At 36.9% G+C, this 20,846-nt stretch overlaps 1 protein-coding gene across 8 annotated transcripts in view; it reads right to left on the minus strand.

Moving 5' to 3' along the window:
* Positions 1 to 3,266: 3,266 nt before the first annotated feature.
* TRPS1 (transcriptional repressor GATA binding 1) overlaps positions 3,267 to 20,846 on the minus strand; it is a 213,663-nt gene continuing 196,083 nt past the window's right edge. For all 8 annotated transcript variants that reach the window (XM_068672528.1, XM_068672536.1, XM_068672533.1 and 5 more), the window contains 2 exons: positions 14,161 to 14,283; positions 3,267 to 9,566 (listed from right to left, as the gene is read on the minus strand). In XM_068672528.1, coding sequence (XP_068528629.1) covers positions 8,505 to 9,566; positions 14,161 to 14,283 — 1,185 coding nt within the window. In that variant the 3' untranslated portion in view covers positions 3,267 to 8,504. The remainder of the gene's footprint in view (positions 9,567 to 14,160; positions 14,284 to 20,846) is intronic.

The following is a 20,846-nucleotide window of genomic DNA, read 5'->3' on the forward strand; positions in this document are numbered from 1 at the left end:
CTTGGTCTCCAAGTATGGCACATATGCCATACCGGTAAGGGAGAAATATGGACAGAATTTGTGAATTTTTATAATCACAGTTTATTTATATTTGTGAATCTTTATAATCACACAGGCTAAATGGGACCTCTGGAGATCATCCAGGCTGCACCTCTCCAGAGGGTGGCTATGAACATCTAATAAGCTCCTGCTCTGCCCATTTGACAGAATGCACAGGAAGATGTGGTTCATAATATGTATTTACAGCTGGGTTTTATAGTATGCAACATGAATGCAACCCTTTGGGAACATTAACTTTGAAAAAACACCTTACATTTCTGAAAGGCTTCCACATCTCATACCCTCATACCTTGAAATCTGTTCCCAGTTTTATCAGATTCAGTCATGGAGAATATCCTACTTTCAAAAAGGGAAAGAAAATCTAACTTTGCTTTGCAAGAATCTTTCTTAATAAAAACAGCTCGTAAGAAAAAATCTAGTTCCCTTCCTTTAAATGATAATTTAGAAAGTTTTCCTAATCCATGTTTGCACTTCTTTATTGTCCTGTTTTAAAAGAATGATAGAGTGAGGAGAGACCTAGTCTACGTTGTGACTTTCCTTTTCCTACTGCAAATCATAAATGAAATGATTACACCGAAGTAAGGCCACAGAAGCTGCATTACAGTTGCAAAACAGTGTTAAACCTTAGCCTTTCTGTGGCAGATTTAAGTCATCATCTTTATACAGTGTTGTAGCAGTCTTTGTTCTTTTTAAGTATATTTATTTTCTATTCCTTTAGATGGTTATGTTTCTTTTCTGGCCAGCTCCACTGATGTTGTATCAGTGTTGATGGAGCTGTTCTGAGCTACGTGACAGAACTGTCACCATATCAATCTCACCATTAAGCTGTCAATTCCGCAGCAGCATTTGGAAGTGAATCAGACACTTCCACTGACATTGTAACCACAATGTGTGAAAGACACTTCTATTCCTTTGGATGTGCAGAAGACACTTCCATTTCAGAAAGGTCCCTCTGAAGCTGGTGTTCTGCACACAAGGATCAGTCAGACACTTCAGGGAAATCAATGGAAGCTGGTGTCAGTATAAACTCTACTTCCATCAGGTTTCAGCTGTCCAGTGTAATTGCCCATCATGTTTAAACTTACCGTATGGACACATCAGCTGAACTCTTTCACTGACATTCTGCTGTTTCATTGATTTTATATCCCCACCTACTGTCAACACAACTTTATAAAGACAGTATCAAAGCAGAAGTTACTTTTCTGTGATTCATAAATAAATTAGGTTATATGATAACTATCCAATATCTTCTGCAAGAGTATAATATTGAAAGCACCCTCATCTCCCCCCACCTTCCTCTATACAGAAAAGAGCACACACACTGCTAATTCATTCTGTCCGTTTTCTTATGCATCAACTCCTACTCCTATACTTATTTTTTTATTTTTTATTTAACTTGATGTGTTTATAAATCTTTGATGAGGGTCAGGACCTGCTTATAGCTGATGGATTATCTTTTATATTCTGGGACTGTCGTACCTGGGACAAAAAAGTTCTGACCTATATCAAGATAGCAGTAGTAAAACCTAAAGAGGAAATAATCAAGGACATTGCTTCTAGAACAAGAAGTCCCTAGATTCTTAGCACAAATGTAAGCCCTATAATCACATATTAAGACTTGATAACAATGTCAGTGTGCACTTATATGAGCTGTTTGCATGTGGACCTGCTGTTAAGAGGAAGGCATTAGCACTGTAAGTAGGCTATCCAAATAGTACAACCACAAAGGAAAATTTGAGGTCATTGGCTCTTACAATTATGAGCTCACATAAGTATATGGAGACAGAATTTAAATATTAAGCACTGGTTTTGATTCTGATAAATGACAGATTCCATTGGAAAGGGGTAGTTCTATAACACGAGTGCAAATTAGGAGTAAATCTTCATGTTATCCTTTAACAGGTGAAAATATTTGATTATTTCATTTTAACCTTCTCTCTCAGTTTACATATATATATAAACTCTCTCTCTCCATATAGCTCTATACATACGTAGTTTATGAATGCATACTTATATAGAGACAGTGTATATGTGTAAATATATAGTCTCCTAATATTCATACTGACTAGCTTTTGCATATACCACCTTTTTCAAACTGCATAAAGCCTAAGCATAAAGTTATGTCTCCAAAACTAGTTCCCTCTGCCTTTGAAAGCTTTTTATTTTATTTTTTTTCCCTTTACTACAGTTATTATTTTTATTAATCTCAGGAAATTAAAAAGAGACTGAAAATACATAGGGTCTGCATCTGAATTGTCTGAAAGAACGAATCTCAGGGGGAAGTTATTTTTGGCATGGTGTTTCTAAAACTGAGCTCCAGAACATTTGTACTCTAACATTATAAACAGATTTTACCATTTTGTATTACTTTAAAACATTATTTTGCATGAGATGAACAGTCTTTCAGCCATGGAGATGAGTCCAAACCTATGGAGAAAGGAAATTACAGCATAATGGAAATGATGGCTGGGAGCCATACCACCCTGGGCTGTGAGCTCATCCACACAAAAACGCCAGGCTGAGCTGATATGGCCAGTTCTTTTATTTGGGATCTCTGAGGAAACCTCCAAGGCTGCTGGAGGAAGTAGTGGTGGCAACTTTGTAGGTGGCACACTGTTCCTGAGTCACCATTGAGTCAATAACTTGTGTGATGGGAGCAAGCAGGATTTCCTGGAAGAGTTGCGGGCATGATGGAAAACCACAGTCCTGAGTATCAGGGGTTATTTAAAGACCTCTGTGGACTTTGAGTGAAAGGTAGAATCGTTAACCCTGGGATACTGATCACATTTCAGTATCAGCCTATGTCATCCTCAAAATTATTCCAAAATTTGTTCCACCTTGAGACAGCAGAATGTAATGACAAGCTGCTGGATGAAGGATTTTAAAAAGTTCAAAATCCACTGAAACAGACTTTTGCTCTACATCTTGTCATTGACTTGAATAAGTTTTCGATGATATATAAAGTCCATAACTCAGGACTAAAATAGAGCCAATCTATTTTTGAAGGTGATCCTTTTCTTTTCATGCATTCATTGCTTGTGCAATTCTGCCTTTGCCTCCGAAATCATCAGCCCTTACTCATAGATGCTGTAAGGCCATGTCAAGCTCTCGGAACAGCTCAACTCTGGATTGCCTTCCTCCCCAACCCCACTATGTAGTGACACTGTGACATTACATTTTCCCCAGAAACAATGACATGAATCTGATTTATAACTGGTGGTAAAACTTTATTATTCAAGTTTAGATGTAACAGACATCTTTGCTGCCTGAAGATTGTTTGCATAAGAAATACACCAAGAACATGTTTGTGAGTAGAAATGAACATGCACTATGAAAACCAAAAAACAAAACAAAACAGAAAAAAAAAACAAACACATCCATGTGTTGTAAGGACAAAACAATAAGAGCCAACATTCTAGAGTCAAATCAGGGCTACAAGTTTAATGATGGTTTTTAGCAACATGAAGTCATTCTTTATTAAGTACTTTTTATTTATTTATTTTTTTTTCTCATTTTCCTGCTGGTGAATTTTCTATAAGCTAAATTTACAATGGCATTTTGAGATGTTTCCTTTTCTCCTGTTCTCCTTCTACATAGAGCTCAGACACCAAAATGATAGGATACAGCACAGAAAACTGTGGTTGCTGTTACAATGCTAATTCTAAGCATTTTACTTTGCTAAGTGTACTCAAAAAAAAAAAAAAAAAAAAAAAAAAAAAAAAGTATTTATTTGGCTGGGAACCATTAAATTATTGTCTTTTATCCTCTTAAAAAGAGGTAAATCAGGATTATATGTGATTATCGTATAGGTAGCATCTCACCAACTGCTAGCTTTCCAGAGCTGGTTGAATGAAAGAAAATTGTGAAGAAGAGGGTAAGGAGGAATCCTATTCTGGGGTGAGGAAATTATGCAAATCATTCTACTCGGCCTATCTTAAGTTAATAAAAAAAACTTTAGAAGGGATTTTTCACTTATCTATCACATTTGGGATACGTTGACAAATTACTCGCTATCCTTTGCCAAGCATAACTGTCTCCACAGAAGCAGAAGGAAATGTTGCTACCCTTCTGGCTGAACAGAAGTGAACTTCTAATCTCTTTGGCTTTTCCTGACCAGTATTAGGAATTAGCATGTTAACTTAGCCAAGAAAAATCAATACAGGAGAGAGAATGGGAATATATTCATACATCCTGGGCAAAGAGCAGATAGTAGACAACACCCTCAGCACATAAAGCAAGTAGTTTTGATTACAGAGCAACAATGTCCCATCCAGAGATAGACTTGAAAGTCTGTCCCTGAACTGAGCACTTATCCACAGTGTCAAATCAGGTCTCCCCACTGCACATCCACTACGTTTCAGCACTATATACAATTAGCACTGGTCACTTTTGTCCTGCTCTCCCTCTAGGTGAAAAACAAAAAACAACAGTCTCTTACCTCAGTGTGCCTCAATTGCTTGAGATCTCTCTTGTGTTCTCTGTTTTAAAACTGACAGCAAGTGCACCAGTACATCTTTTAGCCAAAGCAAAGATGCAGTATATCCAGCACCATCCTCACCTATTCCTGGCCTTTCTGGATGGTCCATGAAAACTTCAGGGAGGAGTTTCATCAGCACAGAGGCAATTAGGTGCAAAACTTCTGTAGGAAAGCACTGAATTTAGCACCTGAACTACTAAAATTGTGCTCGGGAAAACCTTCCTCTCCTACTGCATTAACCTAGGGGGCAGGAGCCATGAAGTGATAGCTGGAGGACAGTTTGATTTGCAGAAGATGCTGCATGAGGGTTCCCACTACACAGTGTTTGTTCATTCTTTAGAAAATGGAAACTTTGCCCTGCTCTGCAAGTTTAGATACCACATGCTCTGTTTTTGAACCCTCTGCTTAGTCTGGGATTGAATCTGAGATACATTTTCAGATCTTCAACAACCATTCACTGGTGAGAGAAGTGCAACACCTTGAAGACACTGGGATGTTGAGTACAAATAATGATTCTGTGAAGTTTAACTTTTAGTGCTGTAAGCTGATCAAAATGCAGTGGGTGCTGTAATTAATTGTGTGCGCTAACACTGGTTTCCACCTGAGAGTTATTACATGAGATTTTTCTTTTTCAGTGCCAGGATTTATTTTCCTTTTGCTTTATATCCATTGTGAAGGGAGTCTGGAAAAGGGATGGAACCACCTCTCTATTGTTAAGAAACAAAACTGTGCTCCCCACATCCCAATCAAAGAGAACAGGCTATGGCAAAATCCCATTTCTTACAAAGCACAAATCTTAGAACATCTCAATATGTCATGGCAAGAACAATGAACTTTCCTCAAATTTTATTTGCACCATCTAGGTGTACTATTAATATCCCAAACTCTGTCTTGTTCTTTGCACTCATAAGATTTCATTTCTTCTCATCCCCAAACCCTGGTGGGTGCATTTCTCCTTGTTGGCCTCTTACTTCTGAGTAGCAAGAGGTATTATGTAGTACAGGGTGGTGCTCAAGTTTTATAATGCGCATGTCCCCCATAAAATATTTTGCCATGAAGATGCAGCTTCCATCCATGAAGAAGCCACAGGCAGGTCTTGGAAGAAGTAAGTCAAAACAGTAACTACTGATAACCGGCAGGCAGCTAACTCTGAAGCCAATAAAATTACTGCTAAGTGAGCCTAACGTTTCTTGGAAAAGCTGAAAAGGACACACACTGGACCCTGACGTAACAAAACGAGGGCAATCTATTTCAGTCCCCACAGAAATAAACAGAAACAAAAAATACCCAACAAAAATAAATCAACAAAAACCAAGTCAGAACTTATTACTGGAGAACAATAGTAAAAACATAACCAGACGTTGTCCGGCACTGGTATCAAGCAGGAGATTCATCTAAAAATAGAAGAAAAAGAATGTGGCCCAATATCCTTTGCTAACCTAGAACACTATTAAAGGGTTATAGAACTCAACCACGAACAGATTGAGTGGGATTTTCCATATGCTGCTCACCAGTATAGAAGCAATGTGTGGAGCAGGAAGGAATGCAAGCCTAATGCTGAACAATAGCCTGTCTGTGCCTAACAAATCAGAGAAACTGTGCAAGAACATTTCATCTGTGTGAAAATGTAACACCTAAAATACTGCCAAGGTCAGCAAGACCTTTGGAGATCAGCTGCGTAAGTGCTTCTCATGCATGGTGATGGTCATTGCCGGCTGCTTTAGGCACATCATTTTTCTAAAGACTATCAAAGTGCTGAATGTTTAGGCCAGTTCCTCCCTGTTTTTCCTTTTGCCAACCCCTATAAGACATTTCCTATCACCTCTCCTTTTATCTTCCACCTCCCTGTCTATTTGGTTAACTATCTTATAAGTGCACCAAATTCTAGAAGGGAGAGTGGTGAGATTCAGGTAAGTTAAATACAAGAACTTTTTTTTCTTTTTATGATGCTTTAGTTTCAATTACATGAAAATCTGAGAAAGGCGGCATGTAAGTGAGATCAGAATAGGACCCTTTACATATAATCTCAAGTGAGGACTTAGTCCAGAGATATCTTTATAGAACATTTTAAAAAATAAAATGCATGAATGGAGAAATAAAAGACAACATAATATCAGAAAGACATTTTAAACTTCATTCGCTGCAACATTCATGAACCAGTTGAGCTACACCTGCCATCCAACCTTAAGGAACTAAGACCCTGCACTGCGAAAAAGAAACAAACCCAAACAAAACAAAAAAGCAACTGCGTAATATTGTAAAAATGGAGTGCAATGCTACTACAGAATGCAATAAAACATCAGTGCTGCATCGTCAAACAGCACTTATCAAAATAATTTCTGAAATGTTTCTTCTGAAACACAGACAAAGCAATAAAAAGAGGATATATGTTTATCATTTTAAGCATAACAATGTGAGTTAAGAGCTTAAGAATACAAAAGTACTTGGAATGAATAGTGCTACCCTTTTTTTCCTAAGTAGGCATAAAAATATTTTCATTTCCTTCTTGTTTTTCCATACCATTAATATCAACAAATTTCATTCATTTCATGTTATCGTTTACAACTTTAATGCACACACACAGAAAAAAAGATACCTACTGCAATAGAAATAGTTGCTTCATTACCTTGTTTGCTACATTTGCAAATGTAAACAGCGAGGCAGAGCCAGAACTGACTCTAATGCATGATGGAATATCTTTGTTGCATACGTACACTGTAGAAAATAATTATTCAATATGTCAGGCACCATTATTTGAAATGTAATACATTAATATTTACTAGAAAAATAAGGTTTTTTTCTATTTGTTCTCCCAACTTCTTTAATGAAATAAGTTAATCTGACAGTGCATCCAGTAGCTTGTAATATCTTCTACATCCCTGTGGCAAAATAATAAACTACTGGTTGGGACACTATAATGAAAATGATTAAAGTCAGTTCTTGTACACCCTTGTAGCAAGCATGGAGGCTCGTCTAACAGCACCTTTAACCAATTATTTAATATTTAGTTATTTAGCCCTATTTCCCTGAGCAGTTATGCTGAGGAGCTTTCCCTTCATGGATAGTTTTTACAAAGCTTTAAGTATTAAAAAGTACTATGAAGACATTTAATGCTACTTAGCAAAAGCTGGTATAAGTCTACTGAAGGGATTGACTGGTATGTATAGCAATGTTAAGCCTGTGGAGAAGTAACCTTAGACTTTAAGGTTTAGAAACGCAATATATTAAAATATATTAAAATAAAATACAGCAGGTTACCTTGTTCTATGCAAATTAAACCTTGAGTGTGGCTTCTGTATTAGAGACTTCACTTGCAAAAAATGGTTTTTCTAGACTAAAGTGTGCTAGAAAGAATGTAGTGATAAAATGGTAGCTAAAAATCAGCTGAGTCTGAGAAACATCTAGATGAAATTGCTGCCACAGCTTTGAGGAAAAGGTGATCCTAAGGCATGTTGTAGGGCAGAAATTAGCCCAAATTAAAGAAAAGAAAATGATCTTTTAACATCTGTATATTTAACAAGTCTAGTTCTTATATACAATGTGCATATGTTCACTATACCCCTGCAGCAGTATATACATATACACATCTTTGCACTCTTGCCAGTTATGTCTCTTACACAATAGCAAAGGTATTAAATGTCCGGTAAAATTTTCTCAAAGTTAATCGCCATAATTCACTGCATTCTGGCTAGCTTTGGTTGGCCATGTCCCATACCACTATCTTCTCCCCCTTCTGGCCACCATTCAACTGTTCTTTTTTTCTTGGTAACCCACTCATTTAAAAGAAAAAATTACGAGGAAAAAAAAAAAAAAGAAAAAGGAAGAAAAAGAAAAGAACAAGGGATTTAATATTGGATAAGGCATGCTCTCTATATGAAGTGCTTTATAGGTCTTCACAAGACATTACAAGCTATTGAATTCCCATCAAGGAAACCTATTTCTGTTTAATTGTGCTAAGTGCTAAGGTTTACTCTTTAGGTTTTCCATTCTTTTCAGCTTGTGCATTGTTCCTGTGTAGGCCCCTCTGGATGTGAGTTGTGAAGTCATACTTGTCCGTGCAAAGATGCTGGCATATGCTGCACTGGAAAGGTCCACTGTCACCATGGCAACTCATATGCAAAGCATACATCACTTCATCCAGAAAGACAATGCCACAGTGCACACACTTGGTAGAAAGTTCATCTTGAGTACTTCTATCAACTTTCTCTGTTTTAACTACATTCAAGGGACCTTCATTTTTTACATTTGGTGGTGCCTTACTCTTTTCCTTGGAGGCACCGTTTGCAGTTGGCCCAGGTCTGGAATGCTTTATCGCCAAATCTAGAGGAATGTCATTGTCTGATCCGACAGCTGAAAAATGAGGAGGCAGATTAAAGGTGGGATAAGGCACATAGTTTTGGCAAGGATTTGGTAGGCCAGGCACATGACTCAAGTAGTGTGGATTCCCAGGAACAGACAGCTTATATTTACTCCAGAATCTCAGCCAGTCAGCTTCACTCTGAAAGTCATTGTGTACGAACGGAAGTCCAAAGAGCGGGTACTGGTATTTTTCGATAGGGCTTCCAGGTGGTGAATAGTTTGGGTGTTTCGCAGGTCTCATGTATTTTTCTATTGGGCTGCCTCTCTCTGAGCTTCCTTTCCCTTCTGATATTGATGAACTGTTTCCTGGGTCTCCAGTACTTTCCTGAGGACTTTTTATCTGAATGTGCAAAGGTTGCATCCTTTTGTGAATATCCAGAGTTTGGCTGACCAATATTGGCTGCTGAGCAGAATGGCTTTTAGTCAATGAACCTTGGGCCTCATATTTACTGAGGCTGGGAAGCTGTATTTCTCTCTGATGACCTTCAGTTAAATGATCCTCTGACCTCCTCTCTAAGGGGCTTCCATTGACTTGTTCCTCACTGCTACCCCTCTGCTGTTTGTTTAGCTGCTCAGCCTGAAGTGCCTCCGGGTTAAGGCGCTTTCTTGTTCGTCTCCTAATGATCTGCTCACCATTGTTCTGCTTAATGATGTTTAAAGGCCTGGGAGTCTGCATGGAACACACACATAATGAACAAAAGGGAAAAAAAAAAAGAGACATTAAACAAATCTGCAAGACCATGCTCATGCACATTTATCTTTTCTTTTGTGAAGAGCTACATTATGAGTTTTATGGGAATTACAATTTTCACAAATAAGGAAAGTCAACCAAACTGCTGGTACCTGGCCTGTCACGTTCAAAATAAATTATGAATTGGTTTGTTTTATCACACTAAGTCATCAGTCTTCAACATACTATACCTGTTTACTTAAAAGGGAATGAAATGTCCAAGCTGTTAAAGCACTTCTTATCCCTTACTCCTGAAAAATTCTGGGGTAGACATGCTGAAAGACAGCGCTGAGAGTTGGAGATGAGGTGGGAGATGCATGGCCCTATGCATCGGAGTTTTTCTGTGCACCATGTCAAAAGAGCTGGTACCAGGCAGTGGTTTGCACAGATCACACTACAACAAGAATTGGGTAATACTTACCTTGACACCCAACCCTCTATAGCATGGATGAAAAATGACAGTGAATACGTCTTACTGATCATGGTCACTATCACCTAGCAGAAGGGCTGTAAGTCCACTGTGGTGGTGAGCAGGATGATGCTGGTGGGAAAGGGACTAAGAAAGATGAAGAAAGCCCAGACAAAATGTCTCCCTAAGCTCCAAAAGGATGAAGGGACCTTGGTATCAACTCCTTCTCCTTCATCTCTACTGTATTTCTTCCTAAATGTCTTGTCCAAATGCATACATAATCCTATTTTAGTTGGAGGCCTGAAGAGTGCCCTACACAGTATTCCACTTATATGGTTTATTTGGAAAATTTCTTTTTAACATTGTTTTAAAGTATAGGTTAAACTTTGGCCTACAGTCAATACCCCAAACAATCTGTATCTCCAATGTAATATGATTTTTATATATTTGTAACTTTAAATTAATATAAAAATATCCAGAGCTGGAAGAGCACTCACTCTACTACTTGTAGTGATCTAGTTTCTCTGTCCTTATGCCATCTTCTTCTCCTCTTTCACCTATTTACTTCCCTAATGTCACCTCATTCTTAGTAGTTAACAATGTATTAGGCAGTGCAGCTACTTGTTAAGATTTTATTTTTTATTAAAAATCTAATTCAGAAGTATACACTTTGATTTAGAGTTTTAATATGCAACATTTTCAGAAAAATAGCAACTCAACCAATCTCTTCAAAAAGATCAAAGTTGAGGCAAAATGATATTCAGAAAAAATTAGAATATTTTCTGTGTAAATTCTATGCAAATAATGCATAGAATGCATATGCTATGCAGTTTGCAGACTCAATGGCCAATTAATATACATTAAAATATACTCTATTGCAAACTCAGTGTAACTTCCTAACCTTTTCATGACGCTGTCATGCTGACAAGGTGTGTGAGAACTTACAAATCTGTTGATGTTGCTCACATTAAACTTTTATTTATACACTGTAGAGCACTTTCATATGGCTTGAGAAAATCCTTTCAATAGTTTGGAAATACTTTTAACCTTACTCTTCATGCTACAGGTGTGAAATCTGATCCTGATAGTAGTTAAAATTAACATCTCAAATCTGTAAGTAACATTTAAAAAAAAATCAGCAAATAGTTCAATAGGTTATTTTGACCAGACTTCCTAGATACAATGGGAAATTGGTGTGACCTCTCCACTAGGACATCACTTATATCTAATCCTAGAATAATATGCTGTAACTCCTCACAGAAGTAGTTTGAGGATTTAGCCAAGGAATCACTAAGGAACAAAATGCAGTCTTCCATGACGAAGTTAGAGCTATTAAAAATGAGGAATAGCACGAAAATATAAGCGGTCCAATTCATGATTCTAGAGAGACCTTTCTGTGTCAGCAGATGTGAACATTTTGTATGTTTTCAGTGAACTGGAAGCAGCTTTCTTCACTTAAACTGCTTTAAAACTGCTTTAATAATTGACCATTTGAATATTATTACACATTTCTTAACATATTTGTCTGCATTAAGGGAGATAAAAGTGAGAAATTTGACAAGTTTCATGTAAATGACCCATAGGTAGATTGAAAAACTTTGAAAACATGAAGTTATTCAAGAGTATCATAGAAGTGGAAACCTGACTCCTAGCAGCAATCATTACAATCTTTGCATTTGTCGTTTGCAACTTCTTAGTAATATATGACAGACAATAGTTTTCTTACTAAATACCAGTGAAATAAGGGATTGTAGAGATAACTGTATTATACACATTCTTTATTATTGACTTGCTAATGAGCACAGTAGTTCTAGATAGTGATAATCCAATTAAAAGGTAGCTATGAAAGGTGCAAACCTACTATAGGTGAATAATTTTACTCAGCTGAGTAGCATAATTTAGTTTAATGGGGCAACTTAGAAGGGGAACAGTTCTATTACCTTGGATTTTTATAGTACCAGCCCTTTTCTTAATATCTGCATCATCTTAAACTCCTTAATTCAAAAAATACAACAAATACTCACTGCAATTTTTCATGAAGAGGTAGATGGGTAAAGAGACGTGCAGATAGAAGAAATTTTCATCTTTCTAGTGTCACTCTAAAGAGTATCCCTTTACATGGGATTGTCTCAAATGGTGTCCCAAAGGAGAGATTTGTTTGATTATTTCAGACTCCAATTTACAATGGAGTTGCTATTGTACCACAGTAGTGATAGCTTAATTAAATTCTTTGTGTTTGTTTGGTCAAAGTTCAATTGTAGATATTAATGTCAAATGTCCAGTGAATGACAGCTTACTGCCATGCTCGAACAGTGGAGCTAAAAGATTGAGTCACCTTCTCTTTCTCTATATGCATAAAAAGAAGTTTGACATAGTATTGCTAATTATTATTGTGGGAAGCACATTAGTTTGTTCCCTAGGGTTCAGAAGAATTATCTGAGGTTTGTTTTTGAATTCAGAACTGATTCTTGTAGCTTCCATTTATTCAGCGAGTCATACTAATAATTATGGTAAAGTCCAACACTATAATTTAGAAATGTATTTTATAAAAGGGAAAAAAATGAGGTTGTCCATAGAAGTTCTACAAATAACTGAACTCAAATGTCAAATTAATGTTGCAAAGCCAAGCTGTTCTCCTTAAAGTCTTTGTGGATGATCATGAGTGATCAATTTACCTTAAATCAGATATTGTATCTAGAACTTTGAGAGTTCTCCAGGAAGATAATACTTTCAGCAAGATCTAGCCAAGATGCTGGCCAGAAATCATGCATTAGTTCATCTTCTCCCCCTCAGATTTCATCTGACTGGCTGGGATGTTCTGGAGCTAAAAAACAGTTATTGACCTCACAACAACAGGATGTAGAAAACAAAAGTAATGTTTACAACTGGTGATGGTCTTTCTGCTTTTGAAAACTGAAATAGTTTTCTTTTTTAAGTGGTCTTGAGTAAACAAGATTGTTGTATGGCCTGTACACAAGACCAAGGATACAATTCACAGAAACTGCTAATTGATTTAGAAGCGTATGCCTCAAGTTTATAGAGGCCTCAGCACTTGGAGTGTCAATGCATTTGAAATAGTTTACCCTTTTTTTGTTTTGTTTTGTTTTTAAATAGACTTTCTAAAAAATGTTTTAAGAAAATGCACTCTCCCAAAACATAGGATTTCTGATTTTGGCTCAAAGCCTAGATTGTTACATTGCCTCATCAAACTCCAAATGGCTGCCTCAGTTTCCTTTACTGAAAAACAGTATTATTTTCTAACTTCATGGGAATGTTGTAAAAATTTAATTATGAGTCAAAAACTGGTCACCTGACTCTCCCATGTACTTCTATTAAAGATAGTGGGGATAACATTTAACTATTGGGTCTTAACTTAGAAGATTCTGAGCATTTTGGCACTGATCCAAGGAAACACTTAAGCATGGCTTTCCTGGACCAAAGCATTCAACATCTCTCAAGATCAAGCCAAGTGTCGATAAGATAAAAAGCAATATAGACAATCCATGATTATTACTTATTCCATGCCTGATCTGGAGGGATGCTGAATAATTCTCTTAGAAAATGATGACTGCCATCACCTGAGTAGCTTCCTTATTATTTCAGAACCTGCAGCAGACTATAGGAATTTTAGAAAAAAAGAGAACCAAAATACCCAAAGCCCATATCTCTAAGAAATTTAATGTGAGGAATAAAGGGGGAAAAGGAATAAAAGCAAACAAGAACCACAGTGAGGGATATTTTTGATATAGATGTGATCTCTGACTTGAAGAATTTTATTTTGTTTTTTGATTACGAACATGAGGGCTCTTGAATTTAGAGAGCTTTCATCACAACATTTTGTATGCCTTTAAATGGAATTCCCAGAAAAGAAATAATTTTCCCTTTATTTTGTATCAAAATAATTAAATGCATCACTGGTGATCTCAAACACGTCTACCCACAGCATCCCAGCCTGCTTCATAATGAATCACATCTGATCCCAAAGTGACCATACTGCAAAACCCTGTTAGGAAATTAACTGCAGGCCAGGGAGTGGTACTAATCACACAACCAGACAAGACCACAGCTGCCCAGCTTAGCTGTATAACCCCTTTTTTTCTGAACAAACTAGTAAGTTCTTCCTACCGAGTGAAGCTTCTGGTAGAGGCCACACGCATTGCATACATATCCACCATTTGCATTCTTTCGCCAGAGAGAGGTCTTTGTGGTCAGGCAATTGGCACAAAAAACACCCGAGCCTCTACGTCTCTGAAATAGGGAAGAAAAAAAAAAAAAAAACAGAAAAAAAAAACAGGTCAGAGGTGAGTCACATGATCTGCGGAGTTAGGACAAATCAACACAGGAGTTTTGTCTCTAGACTGGCAACAATGACAGTATAAAACCACACTGCCCATAATGAGGTCAGGTTCAATTGTGCTTAATAGGCACCACTGATTTTCATTATAATTAACCCTAGAGTGATGGATGAGGTGTGTGAAACACCAAAGCCTTTTCAGAATAACAGCTTTAACTTTTTGAACTTCAGGTTTTGTGCATTTAATGATGGTTTCTAAACAGCAAATTCTGAAAACCACTCTGGAAGCTGACAGAGAACATTCTGTAAACTTCTCCTATTTTGTTCACTGCATTTCACAACAGATTATTTCTTTTTAGTTTGCTTGATTTGAAAGTGTGATCGGTAACAGGAATCCTGAAAACCACCATGTTAATTAATTGCATTTTGTATCTGTGTCATACCAATTCCTTTAACAGAGATTGTACTTCATAAATTGAATACACAATATTCAGTTCAAGTTGTTTCCATTTACTTCTGAAATCAGTATAAAATAGCATAGATTTCCTTCATCCCCCTAAGAACAAGGAGTAACTTCTACCAAACAAATAAAAGTAGTTTTCTTAATGTGACCTCTTTCAAACTTCACCTGAAACCCCAGAAAACACAGTCTCATCAATGTATAGATATATTCCTTTTATTTTATTCAGGCAATGAAAGGCACAGTACAACTTTCCTAAATACAAATTGATTTTTAACCAGACTGAGCTGTGCATTCATCAGCTTTCATAATGATCCAAGAATATTTAAAAGTAGACACGTTTATGAGTATTGCTCGTTAAATTCTTTCTACAGAGTAATGATTTCATTAAACTTCTCATTTAAACAAAAGTCAGGCTGTGTTTGTGGGCACAAATACTAATAAGCAGGAAATGGAATTCTTTTGCTGAAAAGAAAATCTGAATTTCAACTCTGTTCCCTTTTTTGTGAAGAAAAATAAAAATCAGTAAGACAGCTTCAGCATCTAAGATAAGAATGGTCGAGTATGGGGAAAAAATGCTTGGGAGAAGAGTAATTTTATTATAAATTAAAAATTACTAACACGATAAGTCAAAATTTCAGGGTTTCATAAAATTTAAGTAATTTATTTAACTTTAGTCCATACTGTAGAAGACTGGTGTTCATGCCAAAAAAATACAATGGTTATAATTGTACTCTGATACATTTCAAATGGAAAGCTTTCTGCAGACATAATTTTGGCTTCAAGACTGGAACACTTTCTTGGCATTGAAAGGGCATTTGATTCATCGGGTGTTTCACAATGTATCACTAAAAAGACCTGGTGAGCAGCCAGTTCCCTATAGGGTAATTTTTCCATCCAGATGCAAGTGCTATCAGAGGCCCTCGTCAGCTAAACTAATTATGATCTTGCATTTGCTGATGCCTGCTCACTCTAACGTTCGACATCCTCCATTAATCATCAATACAAGGAAAATGAATGAAACGTAAAGAAATGAGGGCTGGTAAGCTGCACAGCCATAAAAATCTGAAATGAGTGCAATAATTTAACAAGATTGGGGAAATGTTTTTAGTGAGCACAAAGTCAGGCTAACAATTGCCCTTTCAAACCAAGAACACAATTTCATTAGTACAGCAGGTTGTGCTACTTTAAGGTGATACAATAAAATCTAGATTGTCATCAAGATAATCTCTCTCTCACCCTGTTACATCATTCCTTACTATGTCTCTTAAATCAGAAACAGTAACGCACTACGTTTTTCTCAATTTGGGTAGGGGGAGAAATAAATAGTAGTTGATGTCCTTCAGCCAACAAAATCTAACATTGTGTACTCAAGACACAGCTCACTCTGGCAAGGCACACTTACCTCCAAGTGAGCTAGAGCTCCCAAATCTTTTTGTGGTTGCATATCCTTGCAAAACTTCACCTGGCTGCTGAAATATTTTCCTTAAGAGTACAATGAAAGCTTCACTAAGCTAACCCCAATTTGGTCCACTTGAAGGGTGAGAAGTTTCCAAGCGGAAATGACTGTATATGGCCAGGATTCAGACACAACTGCATAACTGTTCCTTCCCGTTCCTACTTTTTGTCTGTCAGCCTATGGTTTCGTGGTGTGGTATATTAAACAAGTGGAGTCTTAATCTGAGTAAGTCTTCCCAGACTTTCATTTCTGTTTGTGTTACTTGAGTTTGAGAAATACCCCCTACAAAGTCATAGAAGACTTTCACAATATAGAGAGTACCTTAGAGTTTATAAACCGTATTCACATACACCTGAATGGTGACAGAAGGTGTTACAAGACTGAAATCCTCATTGACCCATGTGGAAATAGCATATGTTTAAAACATTGAGAAAAGGAACTCCTATTACATTTTCACTTTCACATAGAGAAAGATCTGATTCAGATTGGGTATCTATTGCAATGAAATAATATAATGCTGACAAGATATAAAATATCAAGTTGCAGCTATCTGCACCAAAAACATGCACCTGTGTTTATCTAGAACATATGAACTATTTCTAGAAGTCCAAAGAAATTCAGCTAGACATCCGTCTCTAAATTTAATGTAAATTTATCTTTCTTTACCTTGTTGGTCTCTTCTGTGTCATTTAAAGACCTTACAGAAAAATGCACAATCATTTTTCCCCTGCCTAAGTGTTCCAACAAAGAGTAAAATACACTAATGAAGTAAGAATTAAATCACCTCTAGAAAAACTTAAATCCTGTTGCTTTGCTGTTTTTGTTGTTGTTTAACACAGCTTTTTGTAGTGGGGACGCAGAGCTTTAAAATGGGCTTTCTGGGATGAAACAGGACTGGGGTAGAATCAGACAACGTATTATGACTCCTCAGATCCCACTAACCAGAGAATTGATCTGCTTGTACGCCTGAGACCTTTTGATCATGGCTTCAAGAAAAAATGGAAGTTGTTTTTAAAGGCCTCTTCTCCCAAATCAATATGGTTACTTTAAAAACAAAACAAAACAAAAAAACAAAACAAAACAACAAAAAAAAAACAGGTCTTTACTTTCCATCTTTCCATATCAAGACTTTTATAAAGCTTATTAGCCAACAGAAATGATAAATAGTTAATTTTTGTCCTTGATGGTAATTAGTGCTGATAATTGTACTTCATAAGTCTGTTTGGCTTTGCATATCCAGCTTTTGTATCAGTCAGTAATAATACTGCTGTATTTTTCCAGTAGTCTTACAAAGGAGCTGACCTTTGAGCTCCAATTCAGTACAATCTGCCCCGCGGTGATGGCCCACAGCCTCAAAAACGCCAGCCATGTGTTCAAGTGTTCTGCTAAGAACAAACCTCAGCCAGCATTTGAAAGAAATATGGAAGCTCTTCCTCTCTTTCAAAGATGAACACACGCTTATCATGGTTAAACGATCTCTTAAGATCAGCCCAGAAAAGGTAAATTGACATAAGTAATCACGGTAGGCCACAGTCTCAAATTAATGCCACTGGCACTAACTGGAGGTATTCATGAAATTTTCCTGTACATCCTTGTAAGAATAAACCAGAAGGGTCTAAATAACTAAAATATGTATTTACTAAGTCAAACTTTAATCATCTGGAGCTTTATAACCGCTTCGTTACAATCACGAATCCTGAAGGGGCCAGTGCAGCGAAGAGCCTGCCTGTCTCTATTTCCATTCCAGTTCCTGGGTCTGGGCATTTAACATCACGATTGTCTCAAATCACATTGGGCTGAAACTTGGCACATGTTTTTTTCTCAGCCCAGATGTAACCTTATTTTCGTTGTTGTTGTTTTTCTACTGAAAACTTTATTTAAATCACTTCAGCTGTTTATAATTTGTAGATTGGCCCAAACTGGGGTGGGGGTAGGTGGGTGAACAGGGGAATTTCAAGTTTCTCAGATAACTGTCTAACAAACCTACAGCCACAGTGGTGTTGCTCTCAGGGGGGAAGGGGAAGTATGCACACATTTTAGTATTTTATTAGTAGCAAAGCAACAAATCGATTATTTTTTTATGTAACTAAGCTATGAAAGTTTGTAATTGTTCACTGAACATATATTGCAGATCTCTCTACTGTTTTCCCTAAGTAAGAACCATACTGAAAGCATGTAATTGCGTAACAACCCTTGATATGCAGAGTATTTACTCACATTTTTTATGGTTTCATATCTTGACCATTTCAAATTGAACAAGTCTGAAACCTGGTATACATATCATCAAGTCTGAATGGCCAATGTTTTTAACTCCTTAAACAATTTTCACTAGTTACAAAACTTCATTTAAGTAAGGGAGTTATTATTAGTAATTTTTGCTAGCCAATAAAACAGTAGAGAATACAGTAAGTTATTTATTCAGGCACATTGACAGGATCATGCCCTTGTTTTTCACACAAAACTGTTTTAGATTTTAAAAAAGATGTCATGCAGTTTATACAATTTCAAATTTTGTAGCCATGCGGAAGAGTCATTACACTTTACAGTTACACAAGAATACTTTAAAGTGTACTGAACTTTCAGATAGTATTTCAATGGAACTTCGTTTAGCAAAATACATATTTTAAAAGCCAAAAATGCTGCTCAAGAACTGTGGCTTTTTAGCTAGCTAGACTAAGCAAGGGTGCCTGACACTCTTCTAGTGCCAAATACATCCTGTTTTCAAAATTTCTGCCAGAAGATGCTTTTAGAAACTCAAATAGGCTCCTCAGGCGTCAGCCAAGCATTTTTCTTACATCACCCTCTTGGTTTTGGACATAACAAAACTCGTCTTTTTGCAGATTACTTTCACTTCCCCACAACAAATGAGAATACGATGAAGCCTGACTGGATTTTTTGACCATCTCTGGCTTTCCTATCATAACAAAAATGGAGAACATTGTGTTTGCCGGTCCACAATATGAGATGCAGAGAAATCATAAATGTTACCCAAGGATAAGCATATGCCTGACCTATTTCCAGAGACAAAGCTGGAGACTACAGCCATATAGGCCTTGGTGAAAGAGGGCTAACCACTGGCTCTGGATGCTCTCTGGCAGCACGGGAGGTCCAGAGGGGAAGTGCCAGGAAGCCTGCACAGCCTTGGCTCAGCGTGAGCCAGGTGACCCTCCGTGGTCAGCACCAACTGTAAGCAGATGGCCTCAGACCCGTAGTCGCCCGTCTGCTGCCATGTGGTTCAGAAAAAAAGACGTTTATGGTTTCAGCTGTATATGCTGCGTTTGCACTGCTGTGATTATTTTGGAGTTTCTTGCTTTACACCTGCAGGTCTTTCCAGGTATTGTGTCCACTACTCGCCCTTGTATGAGGCAGCCTTTAGTTTTCTGTGTTTTGGAAAGGCTGAGATTAACTAAAGTTTAAGACCTGGGCAGCAATGCACCATCTGGATATTGGAATAAGTGCTACTTTTTTCAGTTTAGGATAGGAAAATAATCGTTTATCCCTCTTTTCTTTTGGCTGCAGGGGCACTCAGACCTTCCTAAATGTGTTTAATCAAAACCGCTTTCTCTCTCAACTATGAAAATAGCCACAACTATGTCCCTGTAAAGTTTCACATTTTAAAATTTTAGTTGCTTTTGCTGTAACTATGTCTAAATTAAAAAGAAAGTCATTGGGCTTTCTTCCCTTCATAACTTGGAAAGCTTTCAGGAATAGACCAGGCACAGCAAATTTTCAACCCCAAAGTGTAAGTTGTCAGAAAAAGAGAAACACATAAGGCAGAGTGTTAAAGTAGATCTTGTTTTCAACCTCAGCTATGAGTTAACAGATGACTCTTGAAGTCAATTTAATGTGCCATATCCAAAGTCTTCATCTAAGAAATTTTCAAGAACAATTACATTAGAGAGCTGTATTTGAAAGACACATAAGAAAGAGGTTAGGAAAGGCAAAGTAGAAATAAGGTAGAAATGTCAAGAGTAAAGTTAAAATTACATACCTAATTCATACAAAATGTTTAGTAGAATTTTAATGCTCTACTTTAACAGCATATTTTATGATATATGCTGCATCACAAACTTAATGACAGGAATCAGGGGTTCTTTAGAGAATCAAAAAAAAAACCAACAACAAAACAGACAGTAAATTAAACATCACTGTTTCACTACCAGTGCAGTATTTCAGAATTCTAACCCTGATTTCCTTAGAGAGTATAAATATTTTCATGTGCACGTAAATTGCAATTATTATTTTTTAACAGCAGCAAAAATGCAAATGAGTAATTTTGTCCCAGCATCTGTAGCATTTCCCTGTATTTTATAAAGCTGCCTTAGAGACAGTGACACTTCACTACTTAAAAAAACAAAACAAGAAAACTAAAAACCCCACCCATCCACAAATAAGCACAAAACAAACAAACAAACAAAAAAACAACAAAAAGACAATACAGGCAAGTGAACTCCAACCTCTTTGTCTTACTAAGAAAGAAGAATTTTGCATGATTGCTACCAAAGTAAAACATTGGTTGATTAAAATAAACAAATAAATTAAAGACTCCAGAAACCATGAAATCAGCTGCTGCTGAATCTCTTTACCTTTATTTCCTC

Source organism: Anas acuta, chromosome 2 (genome assembly GCF_963932015.1).
Source record: "Anas acuta chromosome 2, bAnaAcu1.1, whole genome shotgun sequence".
Classification (NCBI taxonomy): Eukaryota; Metazoa; Chordata; class Aves; order Anseriformes; family Anatidae; genus Anas; species Anas acuta.